The sequence below is a fragment of the Lathamus discolor genome, unplaced genomic scaffold, assembly GCF_037157495.1.
Source record: "Lathamus discolor isolate bLatDis1 unplaced genomic scaffold, bLatDis1.hap1 Scaffold_976, whole genome shotgun sequence".
NCBI classification, from domain to species: Eukaryota; Metazoa; Chordata; class Aves; order Psittaciformes; family Psittacidae; genus Lathamus; species Lathamus discolor.
Window position 1 is genome coordinate 27,996 of NW_027069423.1, and position 18,835 is coordinate 46,830.

General features: G+C 46.9%; 1 protein-coding gene across 1 annotated transcript; it reads right to left on the minus strand.

Moving 5' to 3' along the window:
- Positions 1-8: 8 nt before the first annotated feature.
- LOC136007064 (procollagen galactosyltransferase 2) lies at positions 9-17,757 on the minus strand. Its single transcript, XM_065665005.1, has 10 exons — positions 17,642-17,757; positions 16,704-16,838; positions 10,927-11,131; positions 7,033-7,152; positions 6,460-6,536; positions 4,462-4,568; positions 3,526-3,658; positions 2,293-2,420; positions 1,673-1,879; positions 9-1,205 (listed from the first exon to the last, which is right to left on the minus strand). Exons 1-10 carry the CDS (start codon positions 17,741-17,743, stop codon positions 929-931), a joined length of 1,491 nt encoding a protein of 496 aa, XP_065521077.1. The 5' UTR covers positions 17,744-17,757; the 3' UTR covers positions 9-928.
- Positions 17,758-18,835: the final 1,078 nt, after the last annotated feature.

Consider the following 18,835-nt stretch of genomic DNA (forward strand, 5'->3'; position numbering starts at 1 on the left):
AGGTTTTGTTTTTATAAGGAGAGTGCAAGCAGTTCGTAAACAAACTGCTTAGATTTTGAGTTCCTACAAGTCCTGCGCTTGGCTTTATGGCCTAATTAAACAGGCCTGCAAGTAGGTTGTTTTCCAGGCTTTGTTTTCCTGAAGAAAGAAATGGAGATGGGGAAGGAAGCAGGACATGACACAGACTAGCTCCACCTGTGCTCCCTTCAGGCAGTGCAGAGGTAAACCTTCTACTTTCCCATCCAGCTTCCAAGATTTCAGACACGCCAAGGCATCAGTTCTGGGCTGGGAGGCCTGTTTCCATGGGATCCAGCAGGTTTTGAAGTCTGCGGAGGGGAAGCTAGCAACAGTTTTCTTTGAGATGTGATGAGGGAGCAGAGGCTACAGAGGAGCGCTGCTCCAGAGCACTCAGCGTTTCTGGAAACCATCTTGATTCTGACAGGGATCAGTTGCAAAACCAAAACCAAATAACCCAAGTGCTTGCCCGCAGTTTCTCTCAGTGAACAGGGCTATAAAAGCCTGCAAACCTACAAGAAGTTCTAGTTACACAGCAGCCCAGTTACAGCTACCCAGAAAGGTATTAACACTTGTACACCTCTATATATTAATCTTTATAAATACAGTGTTGCGCATGAAGAACTATAGAAAGACGTCATTCAAGGCTGGGGATTTTCACAAAAGCTTGTAAGGGCTTTTGTTCACATCTCTGCCTTTTTTCTGCCACTCCGGAACACTTGTTCTTTTTCCTCCTTCATCTCCCACCCAGTCCTAAGCACCTCGGTTACTCGGCAGGTCCAACCTCTGTGCTTTGCCATTCAAAGCAGTGGGAAGGAGGCCACGTGAAGAGCTGCTCTACAACTTTCAAGGGTGAAAAGCTAAAGTGTGAGGCAGGTTCAGCTGTCAACAGAGTCCCAGGGGAAGCGGGCAGTCATAGCTCATCCCTGGAGGGTGGCGCGTTGAGAGGTGACTGGGAAGGCAGAGCATCCTTGCTCCGGGCATCGCTGTGGATCTTGCCCTGCTGACGGGCTTTCCACGAGTGTGTTCTGTCCCAGTCCGTTGACACAGTCTCATTGTCCCAGATTGTAGAGGTCTCCGTGTCACTGAGGTAGCCTGGCTGCCCGGTGTAGTGCGTAGGGTAAACAAGAAGGGGTTCTGCTGAAAAGGCTTTCAAGTCTCTGGACTCATAGTACTCCATGTACTTTGCTCTAAAGAGGAGAGAAAAATCACCCCAGTAACAGAGTGAACGTTCACCAGTGCCACTGCTTATAACTGAGAGACACAAGCCAAGCCACCAAGCAAACGGATCCCAGGGAGTGCCGGTAGTTGCTGGGTGGCGTTCTAGTAGAGAGTTCTGACTCTCTACAGCCAGAGCCTCCCGTCTTACAACCACACACAACATGTACACCCAACACCTTCGTTACCAGAGACAGCCAAGTGTCTCAGGACCGGTCCTTACTCAGTTCAGGGCCTGTGGACAATAACCCCTCTGCAGCAGGTCTGTCACCTCCTTTGACCTGTGTCAGGAGCTCTTCTCTAGAGAGCCAAAAAGCCCGAGCAGCCCCGTTACCCACCAACCAGGCTACAGAAGGGAGACACACCGACATGGTCTGGCTTAAGGACATTAGCAAGATCCAGCTCACGTCAACATAAGCAACAAAGACTTACTACTTACACAGGGTGCTTGTTGTACATAACTGGCAGAAATTCATCTACAGGCAGCATCTTGCTGAAAGGTTCAGCTCCAATGAGTTTCTGAGCCCCTTGGAAAGAGATTGCGTACCCCAGGGTCCAATACGAGTAATCAGCTTCCACCAAATTCATGACATTGGGAACTGCTTTCTCAGGCTCTTGCACCCGCATCCTTTTCCGGCCAATGTAGCTTAAAGGGCGACAAAAACAAGGAAACTGGAACCAAAGCGAATCTCAAGCAACTAAGACCACAAGACTATTCACGTCAACCAAGATCCAAGAAGTAATCCCTGACCAGGCCCACAGATTTCTATCCTGCACCCCTGCCACACATCCAAGCCTTAACCCACTGGGTGGCAAAACTGTGAAAGACTTCACAAGGGAGCAAAGATGACATGGTCCAAACCTCAGCACTGAACCAACACCGTCATTTACAGCCTGCCTCAGAAGGCAGATCTGTCCTGACGGCAAGAGCCACCGACAAGTCTCTGCCACCTTCCCCTGCACTCCAGCATTAACCTGCATCTCCACCATGACACAGCAGGCGCTGCTGACCTCCCCTGTGCGCCCAGCAGTTCAGGTGGCTGAGGGACAGCTACTTACATAAGCTCCCAGTCTAGCTGGGCTTGTTGAACGTCAGCCATCAGCTTCATGAGCTTCCTCTTAAACTGGTGTTCAAAGCGCACATCGTCTTCAATAACAAGCGTCTTCTCCAGTTCTCTGTTCACCACCTGAAAACAAAAGGTTCAGAAGCAATCACAGTGGCACATCCCCATCTGAAGTCACACGCACCATCTAGAAGCCAAGAGCTGCCATCTCGTATGAGCACAGCAACCACCTCCTCAGAGGAACATGCGGCAGCCTTTGACGCCAAAGCTGCTGTTCAGAAAACACTCCTTCTTAGGAGAAAGTGTTTGTGAAGTCTGTGAAGGAGGACAATCTAGCATATCCAGAGTCTGGCCCTGACAACCTGAAGAACACACGTGCAAAGACATCCTGTACGTGGGTTCCCACATTATCATCTGATTGCTGCACTGCCTGACTTCTCAGCACTGAAGTCACTCCTGCTGGCTCTAGCCTCTTTGGAGCAGTGCCCTGCCCTGCTGAGAAGTGCTGCAGCTAACACCTCCCAAGGCAGAGGGCTGTCTGCACCTGAGTAACCGCTGCCACTGCCCAGTCTTCTTTCAGTACCAAGTCTTTCTCTCTGCCTCCGCCACACCGCACATGAAATAATCCCTCCCGCTGATGTGGGGCTCTGTAAGTGCAGCATCTATGACCAGCACAGCCCAGATCCTCTCAAGCGTTGCTCTCCAGGTGACCAGGGACAGATGGAAGCTTTTATCAGCCAAGCAAGATCTCTTAGCTCAGGTAACAGAGGTGCCTACTATTAAGCATCTTCATGACATGCCAACTCAGAAAAGCCAGTCAGCAGAGTCACTGGAGCTTGCTTCAGTCGACATGCAGAACGAGATAAAAAGATGAAGCTTTTGAAACACCATTTGTTCTTCAAAACCTTCTTGCCTTTCTCCTAAACAAACTCCCTCCAAGCAGGCTACTGGATGGTTTGCAAACAGTCATGAAAGTACTCTGATAAAAATCATTCATCTCTGTTGGTAAATGGAAAGCAGAGATGAGAAAGCTGAACTGTATCCAAGAAAATGCCCATGCCTGATCCCCTACAAACCAAGGAAAATGGTTCCATCCTACAATTCCAGAAATCAGCATCGTACTTGATGCTCTGCCCTAGGACTGGCTGTGTGCCTTCCTCCTGCACCTACCTTCAGCACCCTCCTGCACCTTCCTGCAGGAACACCAAGGCACCTGCAAAATCCTTACCTCCTTCCAGATGTAATAGTGACTAAGGAAGCAGCCAATCTCTCCTCTGGTTAGTGGCCTGGAAGAGTATGGGTCCCGGTATCCCGGGAGCATATCGATGCTGAGAGCTTTGAGCTGACTCGTGTTAAGTGCTCTGAGAAGAGAGAAAACATCTATCACCAGTTAAAAGAAAAGTGAATTCAAGTCAGGCACGGACACAACACACGAAACGCTGCTGATGTTCAAAGAAAACCTCTATCTTGAGAAACACCTGCACTGGTTTCCCTCAAAAACCCCGAGAAAAATTAACTTACCGATTAACATTTCTAAATCAAGCTGGCAAATCATAGCCCTAACTCTGCTAACAGCTCCTTGTGGAACCATCACTGTGGCAGGTGCTTGGCTCAGACTGTTTTCCTAAGAGGTCTTGATGGGTGCCGAAGTCTTCAAGACCGCTAGATGGCACGTGGGGTTCCCACCCCCCTGAGGCCTTTTGCAACTCCCAGAGCAAAAGTTTCTGCTTTGGTTTCTCCTTATAAAAAGGCCTTAACACACACACCTTAGAGGAAACTCGGAAAGGGCTGTGTCAGGGTTAACGCTGTAACACAGGGTGGACAGCCTTCCCAGGAGATAATTGCTCTCACTTGTACTGCTGACTCCTTCGAACTGTGTGCAAGCGTTACAGTTCACAGAAATCAGCATGATTTTAACCCCATTTTCGCCTTAGTCTGAACCACCCTGCCCTGGTTCTCTCATGGAAACTGACTAATTGCAAAAGAAGAAAGAAAGACAGCAAAACTGCCCCAAACAGACTGTTAGGTAGATAAAAGCGATATTCACCTCTGCCCTCAGCCCACCCTTCCCCACCAGAAAGGAGGCCAGGGCATCCAAGGAGATCGTATTAAGCAGTTTTGCATAATACGCCCCTTGCAAACACCAACCCCGCCCTAAACTCACTTTCCATCCACAGCCTCCACTATCTTGACCGCAATCTCCTGCTCATAGAGGGTCCGCAGCATCCGATCCCGCCTGTCTTTCCGACGCTTCAGGTTGATCATGAAAATCTGCACAGAAGAGAAAGCCATCAGCCTCCCAGTTTGGGACTGAGGAAGAAAAGGGAGTCCTGACCCACTCTTCTCCAGCAGCCCCACTGGAAAAGCACACCTTTTGAAAATATTGGGGGTGTTTTCATTCAGGTTACTCAGAATTTGCCAAAAAACCTGAGTTGGTTTGGAGTTGAAAGCTTAGAGGCTAGTTCTCAATCTTAAAACCACTTTTTATGGATGCTCACAGGGGAAAACTGCTCGTTCAGGGTCAATAAAGGTGAGGGGAGACCAGTCACAGCAAAGTCTCTAACTTACATAGATACAGGATGCTTTGATTTATATTAAACACAGAGTATCATGGTCATCTCCCGCCTCAGTCCTAGAGAAACACTGACCCCCACATGTCTCCACAATGCTGCCACTGCCTCTATTTAGTATTAGCAGTGGGGCCACCATTCAAGTACAAGGACACAGTGAAGAAAGGATTTTTGTCATTACTTCAGGCACCGAAAATCCACTGCTACCCCTGACAGAGCAGAAAGCCTAGCAGAGAGCCAGCACTAGGGATAGAGATGTCTGGGCAGGGCTGCACCTAGGCCTTGAGGAGACAGACTCTCTGGTGGAGGACAGAGGACTTAAGCCCTCATTTGCAGGTACACTGCAGAGGGTCAGCGGTATTTTTCAGTCCCCGGCAAGCAAGTGCAGCCCGGTAAGGAGCAGATCAAATTCCAGCTCGGTACAAATGCAAAAATAATAAATCAGATAAATAAAGTGCAGCCACAAAGGGCAACATGGAAAAAACTACACCAGCTGTGTCCCCAACACAGACACTCAAACACACAGCCAAATCAGGTTCAGACTTTACGATTCCTATGAACAGAGGGAGCAGGATACACCAGGAAAACAAAGGCTCCCCTGATCACCACAACTCCCTGGGTCACCGTGCCACTGCCACCCTGGGAGAAGCATACGCAGGGGCTGCTGGCCCTGTGAATAACACGGGCACTGGTTAATTAAAGCACAGCAGAGCCCTATCCAGTTTTCTGTTCTCAATGCCTGGCCTCTTCACAACATGAGCCAGAGCTGGGAGAGGAATTTCTGCGGCTTCTTGGGGCACCACCAGTGTCAGCAACCGTCTGTGTAGTTCAGTGCTGCTTAAGGCCATGGCAGAAAAATGTGGCAACCAAGAAGGGCAGGGGGAGGAGCTGCCCCAGTAAAGAGACAGCATGCATGCTTTTCATCACTCCTGACCCTACCCAGCTTGGGCTAGAATCCAGCCAACAGCCTGCGTCCCACAGCTGCTCCAGAGCTCCAGTGCTTCTCTCAGGTGAGAGAAATCACTCCCTTCTGTCACTGGAAAGCAGGAGAGTTTTCCCAAAAGACTGCGTCTTGGCACACAGTGGAAGGACTGCCAAGCTGCTCTGCAGAGTCGGATGGAGAGGAAACACACAAGAACTGGGGAAACAACCTGCACTTCAGCCCAACTTCTCCATCTCCTCCTGGCTGGATTCAAACGTCCATACCTTCAAGACAGGAAGCCCAAAGATTTGCTGGGCACGGCCCTTGCACACAAGTCTACACTTCTAAACACGGCTCTCATAGCCATAGCTCATAGCAGCCCACAGAGCTGGCTGGCCTTGTGTCTCTCGAGCAAACACCACAGGGAAAGAGCACGTCCTGAGCCCTTTCTGTTCTGCTCCCCCGAGCTCAGCATTTCTCCCCAAATAAAAAATGGCTATTTTCTCCTTGCAAAAGATCTAAGACCAAAAGAGGAGTGATCAGGAAAGGGGCAACTACGTGAAAAGATAATATACTTTGAGGGAAATGGCAAGAAGCTCAGCAGCAGGGAGAACCCAGGGCCTCTAGGTGATGAATGGCAAGACGGTTAACAGTAAAGTAAGTTCCTTACTTCATCAAATCCCATCTTGTCCGGGTGCTTTGGAGGAACCGAGACATACTGAGAGGGTTCAATGGGAGGACGATCGACTGAAAGAGAGGAGAGATCCCAAGCATCACCTTCACGTAGAGGTTGCATTGCTACAAGGTATCGCCACGTGTATTCATCACTGGGCCGAAGGCCCCAAGGAGCCGGGATGCGAAGTCAGGCCAGGGGTGGGTACAGCAGAAAGCATCCACGGTGCAAAACAGAAGCCAGCAGCCATGTGCCAGACAGACACCATGACAAAAAAAAATGGGTTCTGCAGCATCTGCTCCACATTAAAGCTGCATCTTTGCTTTTGATCTGGGGAAGTTGAAGGATTTTGTGAATGGGGTTGACCTGACTGTGAGGCGATTACACCCCCAGGGAGAAAATGGAAAACCGCATATCGAAACCGCAGGAGAACAATCAGATCAGGATGCAGGCTCCCAGGGGGAAGAAAGCTAGGCTGCTGGCAAGAGAGCTCCACAAACATCGACTGGGGGTACTGGGACTGAGGGCTGGCGTGTGGGGTGCCCATCATGGCAGGGCACAGCAACTTACTCATAGCCTCAACTAGCGTGTGCACAAAGTTCTCAGTTTCTTCTTGCAGTGTCTGCTGTGATTTCAGGGGCATGGGAAGGAAACCATAGTGTTCACGGTTGCAGATGAACATCTGTATTCCTGGGGATCATACAAAAAAGGAAATTAGACTCAGACCTTTACCAGCAGATTCCACTGCTTTGTTGCTACGTCGCCACAGTCCAGCTTATGCCAGGACCTCAGTCCCAAGGAGATCTGCTTTGTAAGCAACCATTCGAAAAACATCACAGTGCCATTTTCCAGCTTATTCGGCCAGCAGCAAGTGACCTCTCCTATGAAATCAATTTTTACCTGCTCCTAACAGCAGGTGTTTTTACCCTGCAATCAGTTTTCCTCTAGGAGATACTGGAAACCCTCCTCTTAGAACAGATACAGGGTCTTTTTCTTCATGCTACAGAAACAATCATACAGCAGAGGCATAACCGCCCTTTAGCAAAAGCAGTGTCTGATACACAGGCACATACAGCAGGACTCCTGCAGGTACCTGGGGAGTACCACAGGAACGCCCATCCCCAAAACCCCACCTGCACTGCTCAGACCTGGCACCTCACCTGACAATCCCTTCATAAACCCAGAGCCAAAAGCAGCAGGAGGTTTTCAGCCTCTGAGTAAGCCAGCCTCAAGTGATGCAATGGGCTTCCACCTGCAGCTATGAGGAAGGAGATGCAGCAGCAATCCTAGGACATGGGGCCTCTCTCCCTGCTCAGGGAGAGCTCAGGGAGACCCAGGGCTCAGCAACGGCCTCCAAACAGGGGATGGGGAGTGGAATGTGACAGGACAAGGGGGAATAGCGTTAACATGAAAGAAAAGAGATTTACACATTAGGAACAAGTTCTTCACTATGAGGGTGGTGAGATACTGCCACAGGTTGCCCAGAGAAGCTGTGGCTGCCGCATCCCTGGAAGTGTTTAGGGCCAGGCTGGACAAGGCTTTGAGCAACCTGATGGAGCAGAAGGTGTCCCTGCCCGTGCCAAGGGGTTTGCAACTAGATGGACCTTTAAGGTCCCTTACAACACAAATCAGCCTATGATTCTATAAATGGGGCTCAAAGGTAGGGGAAACACACAGGTTTCAAAGTTCAGACCGAATGGCGGAGGCGGTTTTACTCAGCTGCAATTTAGGTAGATGGCATAATAAAAAATACTACCTGCTGACATTCATGCATTTGGCACTGATCTCATCAACTAATCTTATCTGCCTCACTGAGCTGTTCTTATTCGGCTCATTAAGCTCTGTTTTTATCCTCTGCTGGCTTAAACACAGTTGATCTGTACAGCTTCACGCCAGTATTTCTGTTCCTTCTGGGATAAAAGCTGCTTTAGAATGGTAAGACTACCTTAAAATGGGGAGGTGGACTTGTTCTTGGGCTCTGTTTTTGTGATCAAGTAAACGACTGCTACCAGGGACAGAAAAGGTATAGACAGTTGTATAATGATCAGCCTTTGTCAGGCAGTGACCAGCATTCACAGCTACGCCCTAAACCCACAGCCACATTAGGCAACGTCTATTTCCCTCAAGGCCCTGTGAGCAGACCTTCCTGCTGGCTGGCTCCAGCTCTTCAGAGCCTCAGGCTGAAAGGAAGCTCAGGACATCTGGCTGGCTAAATGCTATCTTGCATAGGAGTGCAAGGGGCCCTACAGAGCCCAGCCACACTGAGATTCTGATCTGAGTCAGTAGTCCCACCACAGGCCACATCCTCCCAGCAGAGCTGGGATGGTCTCTTTGGAGCATCACAATACAGTTGCTTTGAGCAGTAGATCCACTGTGGAAACTCCATGGTTTGACCTGAGGCGTTTTCCCATTTCTGAACTTGGATGCCATCCTTTTATCCTGGGTGAGAAAACTCAGCCCAGGACGACAATCTGAGCAGATCAGTGGGCCAGCGTGTCGAAGCAAAGCCTTTGATGTCATGGGTCAGTCCTGGAAAAAGCTAAAGTGCTCCAGGATGGAAGGGAAAAATGATGGATTTCAATCCCAAATCTATTTCTTACACAGATGGAGCTAATGCAATGCAGTAACCACACTCACTGGATGCTGCATTTCTGGGAGAGCTGTCAGAGGGAACAAGTGGGGCAAGTAGATTGGAGGGAGCCTGCTTTGCTAGCCAGGCTGGAACTTCAGTTCTCCTCTGGAGCCAATATTTCCATGTCCTGGCCATGAAAGTCAGGACCCCATGTCACCTCTGCCTCCCAAGGCTCCAGTTTCAGCTCTTGTTGCCTCTGCCATTTGTCTCTCTGATTTGATGCCCCTCACACTCTCATATCTGTGTTTTAAAATGCCTTTCTTAGTCTGCCAAGACAATGCCATCTTTTTCAGTGCTGTCAAGAATGTCACACCAGAAACATCCCGAAAAGGAAAGCAACAGACATCTGGTGTCTGCCATGCTGGTCTGGAAATGGTGGGAAAGGCAGTTTTGTCAGCCCATCTCTTCTGCAGAAGCAACTGCCAAATCCAACTAGCTACGCTTCTGCACTTTCTGTTTGTCTGAAGGACAGCCCTCCTCGCTCACCTTAACTTTGCCTCCTTTACGAACAGCACAGGTAACACCAAATGCGCATCACTCAGAGGACTCACAAGCCATTTTTCTCCACTGCTTCACTTCAGTAAGTCAGTAAACCACTCACGAAGCTCTAAACAGAAGTGCATTTCATTGGTACCCGTGAGCTTTCATCAGTGTCTTTTGCCTTATAAGGCCCCAAACTTTCACTTTTTCAACACAGCAGGGCAAAGAACAGTATAGATGTCCATTACAACCATATCCTTCCCAGGAGCTCCTTTCAGCTCTGACACTGCTATGCACAGGTCTGCCAGCCAGGACTTCACAGGAGACACAATACCCACCAGATACACTCTCCACAAATAAATGGGACTGAACATCTTCACCAGAAGTATAGCAAGATCAGCCCTTAAAGTTTTGACAGTGATTTCTCAGAGACAGCTGGAGCTCTCAGCAAACACCAATAGCCATTCCAGACAAGGAAAGAGGACACTGAGGTTGTGACTTGGCCTGAACGCACCCCTGTATTTCACATCTAACAGAAATCCTCCCATGGCCACAGAGAAACCAATCATGGTATCAGCCAAAGCAGCACCCATTTTCTCTCTGGTATGCCCCAAGGGTCTCAAGGCAGCACCGTGCTCACCCGGTTCTCCCAAAGTATCAATAATACAATGGCAATCATGCAGTGATTTTACTGCTCACACACCAGCTCTGACCCACTTTTGCCTGCAAGAGATTTCCTCTCAGCACAGCCCACAGGCTCCACATCATTCCCCTACAAGTGGCACTTTTGAGATGCTGCTTTCAAGAAAACCCAAACAAACAAACAAAAAACCCCAGAAAACCCCAAACCGAAACCCCCCTCCCTCAGACAATTCCTGCTGAGCTGCCACGAAGCAAAACCTCATGAACACTGTGGATGATCATCTTGGGCTTTGTTTTCCACAAAGTCTGCTACATTTAAAGAGTCTCTGGTCTTCACCCCTTCCTCATGGATCTCCTAGAAGCAGTGACTTTAAATACCTTACCTTCAGTCTTCAGAATACTCACAGTATTCACCTTTGTTCACTACTCTCTTGCTGTGACACAAATTAAGGGTGGATGCCACAAATTTTGTCTCTGAAACACTGCCCCTATCCCAAGAACAGCTCCTATTTCCTTTGAAGCTAGCTGTGAATCAAAAGCCCATAGTCAGTCCCTTGCTGCTGGCTATCCCTGACCAGGTCCAAAAGAGGAAAGAGAAGAGGGTCTTAAATCACTACTGAAGTCACACAGGACTTCTGGCCTGTGAATTCAATGTAGAGGTCTGCATGCCTCTACAAGTGAATCCTCCAAAGCAAACGCTCTAGACATACCTGCTTGGCGACTGGAGAAGGCAAAGACCATGATATCATCAAAGCTCCAGGTGTAGTCCTGGTGTGGGGGGTAGAACATCAGCTTGGTGCAGGCCTCTTTCCTCAAGTCAATGAGGAATGTGGAATGAATCATTGGGACAGCAAAACAGCCTGTCCTCTTCCACTCCCGTATCAGGGGATAATCCAGGGTTCTTTTGTAATAGCCCTGAAATCACAGCAAGGGGGCAGCTTGTTACAAGAGATTTCTGTTTCATAGATGAGCTCCTTAGCAAAGGTTGTCACCCTTAGTCCTCCCTCAGCAGAGATTGATCAGCTTAATTCTCAGATTTTTAAGTTTCTCTGTCCTGGGTTCACCAGTAGCTGTTTTGCTCCTTCTTAGTAACTGGTGCAAGCTCTGTGTTTTGACTTCCAGCCTGGGAACAGAGCTGATAACACCGATTGTTTTTTTAATTCTTGTTAAATAATGTTTATTCTGGCCAAGGACTCTGTGAGTCTCATGCTCTGCCGGGGACGAGGGGAGGCCGGGAGGAAGCAGAGAAAGGACACCTGACCCAAGCTAGCCAAAGAGGTATTCCATACCACAGTACATGGTAACTTGGAGTTAGCCGGAAGGGCATGGTCTCTCTTCGGGGTGGGGGTGGGGGTGGGGGGGTGTCGAACTCATTTGGCAGTGGTATCGTATTCTCTTCTCTTGTTATTTTCTCTTATCAATATTATCATTGGTGGTAGCAGCAGTGATTTGTGTTATACCTCAGTTACTGGGCTGTTCTTATCTCAACCCGCGGGAGTTACATTCTCTCGATTCTCCTCCCCATCCCTCCGGGAGCGGGGTGGGTCGGGGGGGGGTGAGTGAACAAGCTTTTGTGGTTGGGTTTAAACCACGACACTCTCCATTATGGATAGGTCATTTTTCTCACGTATGAACAAGATTTATGTAGTGGGGCAGCACCCTTTGCTTTGTCGGGAGTGTGTGCTCTGAATTGTGTATGTAAAGGGTACTGCTGTAAAGAAGTGCTGAGCCTAGAAATTTAATGTTATTTTTTCACATCACATATACTGCAGAAAGTATCAGATAAAAAATGTTGTGTAGTAGAAATATAGTTATTTTTAGAGCAGAATGAGACTGAGCTATTGCTTTAAAAGTTGTTCCACATTACTGTGGCATGTTGACCCTGGCTGATAGGCAAGTCCCCACCGAGTCGCTTGCTCCCAACTGGTGGGATGGGGAAGCAAACGGGAATGGTAAAAACAGGAAGGGAAAAAACCAAGACCAAGCCCAGAAGTAGCCCTCAGTGGCTGAGATATGAACAGGTTAATAAGTGAATAGGGGAAGAAAAGCCCCGAACAAACAAGTGATGCAAAACCAGTCACTATCACCAGACAGATGCCCAGCCATTCCCCCAGCACCAGTTTCTTTGGACCCCCAACACCCTCCCCTCTCTGTCCCCCCTCATGTCAGTGTTATTGCTGAACATGATGTTACAGAGCACAGAAAATAACTTTGGTCACTTTGGGTCAGCTGTGCCAGCCGTTTCCTCCCAACCTCTTGCTACGGGGTCCAAGTGTGAGCAAGAGTGAGAAACAGAGAAGGCCTAGTGCTGTGGAAACGCTATCCATCAGCGACTAAAGCATCGGTGTGTTATTAATACTGCTTTGGTCACCAGTCTAAAACACAGCACTATGTGGGCTGCTATGAAGAAAATTAACTGTATCCCAACCAAACCCGTTACAATCACCTTGTCCATAAAAAGATTTCAGAAGCAGAATCCAAGGTATAGAAGGGCAGATCTATTGTCACGGTAATTTTTTACTCCTTTTCATTCTTGACCTTTGAAATGTTCTTAACTAAGCTCTAGATGGACTTTACAAGACATTCAAGCTGAAATGGGGACTGTAGTTAACACTTTTCTTTTATCCCAGCTAAGCCTTAACAATGAGATCAGCTTTTTTGACCTGTTGGCCAGTCTGCTCCTGGCATGAGTTTTGGCATCCTTTGAGGAAGTGGGTTCCTAATCTGCATGTGTCCTAGAATAGCAAGACTTTTGTTCTCTTGAAAATTTTCCCTTTTTGCCCACGTTGGCCCTGCAAAGCTTCAGTATTTCCTTTTTACACCCAAGCCTAAGTCTTGTGTTTCCTTGTTCGTAAAGACAAGCTTGCCCTACTGCTTAGACAAATGAGTTCAAGCCCGAGTTGCACATAGATCTTTGAGCCCTCCCTGAGGCATGTGAGTAGGAGTACTTTAGAGAGGCTCCATTGTCCTGCTGTTCCCTACCCTCTTGCTTTATTCTAGACAGCTAACCAGATACTAATTGTTGTCATCATCACTGGAGTGAAAGAAAAAGCAAGCTCCATTCCCCCTTTCTTCTATTTACCTGGCATTAAAAAAAAAAAATAAATCATTCTTCCTTCCCAGCGTTATCACAGACACAACTAGCAACCACACGTAGGGTGAAAATATAACAGTTGTACTGGGTCAGACCAAAGGTCCATCTGTTAGCAGCAGTTCCTAGCAGATTCATAGAATCATAGAATAGTTAGGGTTGGAAAGGACCTCAAGATCATCTAGTTCCAACCCCCCTGCCATGGACAGGGATTCCTAAGGAACAGTATAAGAACATAGCAAACAAGTGAATGATACTTTCCCAAAATATTTTTCCATCCTCTGGGAAATCTCCTTCATGAGCTCTTGAGAAAGGTCTTTGTCTTTAAAGGCCTCAGTGATTTTTTTTTATTATTTTATTTTATTTTTTACTTTCTCTTTTTTTGTTTTCTTTTTTGGTACCCATGTCATCTTATGGCAAGGAGTTCCACAGTTCACACAAGCTAAAAATAATGGGAATAGTCCCTGAACTTCCAGATTCTTGGAAGTAAATATATAGGAAAGGGGGGTGTTTACTTGTTTCAGTTTTTGTTTTGAAATGGAGATATAAATTTCATAGCAAAAGCATTGTCCTTTAGGTTTTTAAGGTTAAGTACTGAGACAGCCAGATTTTCCACTGATATAAATTAGCATTGCTCCACAGGTTGAAGTAGATTCTGCCTGTGTACACCAGCCTCAGCCCTGGCCCCTAGTGTTAGCTATTTTCCATCATTACCAGCATTAACTGACAAAAGGAGAGCATGTGCGGGGAACATAGCAGCATAGAATCATAGAATAGTTAGGGTTGGAAAGGACTTCTGGGTGAAAAGCTACTCAAATGGGAAGTTCCCACTTGATTTTTTTATTCTTAGTTGCTGCTGCTTGTTTCTGGGCTTGCAGTCCCACAGCTTTATGCTGTCAGCCTTGCTCTCCCTGGGAACTTGGTGAGGGGGGTAACAGCTGGAGCATGTCCTGAAACACAGCCTCTGGCACTGAGAAACAAACAACTCCCGACTGCTTGACATTTAGTTGTCATGAAGCTAACCTTAGGAGAGCATGGCAACAGTGCTGACAAGTTGGACTCTTTCTTGACTATACAGGATTTATGATCAGTGAAAACCCCCCAAACCCCTTAGTGAGTGTCTGGAGGAGGTAAGATTGATTTCCAGCATCTTTCACCCGTGGGCATTCTCAGATGTCTGTTAAAGGTTGAACATCTTAACCCCTCCTTCAGTAGGAATGTTAGTAAGAGCTCTGCCTACTCACTCCTTTTCATAAAAATCAGACCAGCTGTGTTTGAGATACCTAGTCCTCACAGTATGGCGTGAAAGCATCTGAAGGGCAGAGGGGAGGATTGACAGATAATCAGACAAATGCATCATACCATGTTTCTACACAAAACACTGGTTCTGCAGTGATTTGCTTAGCTTTTGCGAGGATGCTCATGGAAAATATGATGTAAAAGTAACTTACTTTAGTGACTCATCATTTCTGTGAAAACTAGAATCTGCTCTGGATTCAACCAGATGTCAAATTGGTCTGTTGGGATTTTCTTTCTAGAGGAATCCAATGTATTTATTTCCAAATGTGGTAGCTTTAGACATACTGTACCTACAAAACCAGCTGTGAGCCACACAATGTGAGTACTGGAAGACTAGCAAAGATCATGGCTATAGAGAAATGTGCTGACTGAAGTGCCTCCCCCAGACAGAGTGTGTGGGGAGAGCTCAGGTGTGAGTATTAAACCTGCTTGCCCTGGGATGGAGGAAGCGGGAATTCTTATACAGCTGCTGGAAACTGAGATGATGCCTTTGCTGCAGTGAAGCAAATAATTTGCAGGTCCTATTCTGTGAGACACTAAATGAATGTCTTTCTGTGCCTGTTGAATATGGAGGATGTCATGGATGCTCAGCAGCTTCCAGGATCAGACCTGAGATGTATGTGCAAAAAAGCTTTTTGAAGAGCCAGGATAAAATAGTCCAAGGTTTGAAGCACTATTTCAAGGGAATTTTGCAATGGAAAGGCCTGGATTTCCAATAGCTATTAAAAAGGAAAGAGAAGATCAAGCTTAAACTTTGGGGATGGAGATTGTTTCTAAATACTTGACTGAGCCCTTTCCAAATAGGTGACTGTCGTGGTTTAAACCAATCCACACAGCTTGTTCACTCACTTCCCCCCTTTTCTCCCTCTTTCTTTCCTCCCTGCCCCACCCCCACCCCCACCCCCCCCACCCCCCCCCCCCCCCCCCCCCGCTCCCGGAGGGATGCGGAGGAGAATCGAGAGAATGTAACTCCCACAGGTTGAGATAAGAACAGCCCAGTAACTAAGGTATAACACAAACCACTGCTGCTACCACCAATGATAATATTGATAAGAGAAAATAACAAGAGAAGAGAATATGATACCACCGCCAAATGAGTTCGACACCCCACCCCCCACCCCCCTCCCCCCAAAGAGAGACCGTGCCCTTCCGGCTAACTCCCAGTTACCTCCCTGGGCATGACGTATTGTGGTATGGAATACCTCTTTGGCTAGTTTGGGTCAGGTGTCCTGTCTCTGCTTCCTCCCAGCCTCCCCTCCTCCCTGGCAGAGCATGAGACTCACAAAGTCCTTGGCCAGAATAAACATTACTTAACAAGAATTAAAAACAATCGGTGTTATCAGCTCTGTTCCCAGGCTGGAAGTCAAAACACAGAGCTTGCACCAGTTACTAAGAAGGAGCAAAATGCCTACTGGTAAACCGAGGACAGAGAGCTATAGAAAGAAAAGCAAATTCGTCTTAGATGAGCACCACTATACAGGAAAAGCTGGTCTAAAATTACGTACCAAGAGTTTTAAGGCCATTACACAAACATATGGATACAACTCAAATTCTGGTGGGTATATGAGTATCTTTCATATAGTTAGTGGGATTGTATCACTTCCCAGAACTTTCGGCTAAGCAAGCTCTGCTTCCTCCAGATTCAGCTTTTTCATGTGAGGAATCCCAGATAATTAAGCAAGTTTCAGCTATGTGCCTGCACACCCAATACAGGACATGTATTCCTTTGCTGATACATACAGCTCAGTTAGAAAACAAAGAAAAAAGATTCACAGACTGAAATGTCATCTCTACTCTTATTCTCAGATTCCCTATAAACATATAGGCCTTTCCCAAAGATACTCACCCAAGATTCAGGATGCCACCAACAGGAGGCACAAGGTGAGATGACTGCGTGAGACCACTATCCTCACTACATGCTAACATCGCCTCTGCATGTCTCAGAGCTACAGCGGTTTCTTTCCAGAAGGATACTAAAAAGCAGATGGCAAAGCCCATAGAACAGAACCAATACCCACTGCGTCACAGACACAAGGCAGGAGGCCTTCGAGCACATGGCTTGCACAGTCACCCAGCACCGTTCATGAGGTCACTTGCCTGCGGTGTGATGCCACACCAGAAGTTAGAGTAGAGGGAGCGAGATTCAAGCATTGGTGCCACCAACGTCTTGTTTTCTGCTATCATCAGGTTCAGGGTTTGAGGGTTGGTCAGTAAATTATCTGCATCAATAAACTAAAGAAGGAAGAGGGGAAGAGAAGAGAAAAGGAAATCTGTTATTAGATTAGATTATATGCTTCCCCTGACAGCTTCTTGGTAAGAGGTTGACAAAAAAACCCAGAGGCAAAAAAAAAAAAACAGCCAGAGGCAAGAGGCTGTCAAACCGCACCCCCCCACCCAAAAAAAAAAAAAAAAAAAGTAAAAAGCACTTGAGCTGGTGATACTACAGGGCACTGCTACAGGTAAGCCCATGGGTGGCTGCCATCTACCAGAAAGCTATGAAAAAAGGTGGAGTTTCCCTCTGACTCCCCACAGTGTTACTCCAGCATGGGGGAAAGGGAGCTGCAAGGGGAAAAAAAAACAATGCTGAAAATTCAGGACAAGCTTATTCTGTAAAGAGGATCACAAAAACTCTTAAAAACAGGCCTCATCCTTGCCTTTTTCAGGTGGCAACACCATCATTAACTGCTGCTGTAGTGACCAAAGGCATGCACCTTCCCAGAACTTTTCTGCAGAACTATTTCCCTTACATTTCATTAATAACAAGTGGAGTTTCAATCTGGGGGTCCCTTGCAGGTACCTACTTATGACCAGGGCTATATTCAATCCTGACACCTTTGGAGAAAGCCTTGGGCTTACCCAGTGACTTACCTCCCCAGCTGCAAAATCCCTTGCTCATCAGACCAGAAATACACAGAGCATCTCATTGCAGAGAGCTTTATCGTTAGATGCAAAGGAAAATTTTGACAGCCCCAAGTACCAAAGTACCTGAAAAGCTTTTGCCTGAGGTCAGTTAATAAATCAAACCTTGTATTTACCAGGATGTAGTCTGACCACTTTTCTCGTGCAGCACGCAGGGCAGCCTGTCGGAGTTTCATCACATGAGTGAATCTGGAGCTTGGCCAATGTTTTGGCCCCATTTCTTCTGGGTATGACCTGGCAAAGAAAAAAAAAAGAAAAAGGGACTGCAAACCATGTCTGGGCCCTATTACATGAGTAAAAAAAACCCCCAAAAAAGAAAACCACAAACAAACAAACACAACCAACCAAACAAAAATAGTTCCCTTGCTGCCTTCTTTCCAAAAGGAAAACAGTGTTAGTCACCTCAGGCAACCCAGGAGAGGTTCTGAGACAGAATGATTCCAAGTTTTGTGCTGGCATGTGTACGCAGGGCACCAGAGAACAAGCAGTACTGTAGCATTTCCTGCCAACTATGCAACCACAAGCACTGTCAAAACCAGGAGTTTCTGCAGCAGCAGCCCCTCACCTGGCATAAGCAGAGGTTACCCCACTAAAATGAACTGAAGCTGATTCACCTCATCTAACCCTCTGTCAGAAAGTCATCTGTCCACTGCTAGGCTTTCAGTTTAAGAAGGTAAATGCAGCTTCCTTACATCCAGTAGAATCAACAAGCTGAGGATGTGAAGATAAAGGCTATTTGGATTCCCTCAGGGCCTGGGCACTATTAGTACTGTTAACAGATCCCAGTAACAGCTCTTAAATCTACAAACACCCAACACAACAGGACCAATCATGTGAGTGAAGTTATGAACATGTCTGTTTTCAGAATCTGGTCCAAAAGCAAACGCTTTGTAACAAAGGTGTATGGAAACTTAGGGACATATCCCTGTCTGGGAAAAAAATTCCGGACTTTGAAACAGTGCCAGCATAAGCCAGGGAAGGAACTAAGAATTTAAAAAATTTTACAGTACTTAAAAAAGCCAAGTTTGACAGGATTAAGAAAATTCAATTCCAATGAAAGGATTCAAAAAAGTCAATAAAACAAGCATTCCCTGTGGGTTTGTACCACACATGTTCCACCACTGCACCAAGGACCTTGAAAAGCAACAACACAAAAACCAAACAAACCTAAAGAAAGGGGAAACTGACGTAATCTTCTCTGATAGAAGAAATAGAAGAGAAAAAAACCCAGCAACAGCTGATCTTGAGGAAAACAAATAAATAGATAAACCAAAGCAATAAAAGTCCAATACACCTAATGTCATATTTCA

Bases quoted from the DNA above. Each gene is read 5' to 3' on its own strand.
- LOC136007064 (XM_065665005.1), bottom strand. From the start codon at position 17,743: ATGGGGCCAAAACATTGGCCAAGCTCCAGATTCACTCATGTGATGAAA. The intron at 16,839-17,641 runs GTAAATACAAGG...TTCCTTCTTTAG, and splicing joins AGTGGTCAGACTACATCCTG to TTTATTGATGCAGATAATTT. The intron at 6,537-7,032 runs GTAAGTTGCTGT...CCTCTCTTTCAG, and splicing joins CACGCTAGTTGAGGCTATGA to TCGATCGTCCTCCCATTGAA.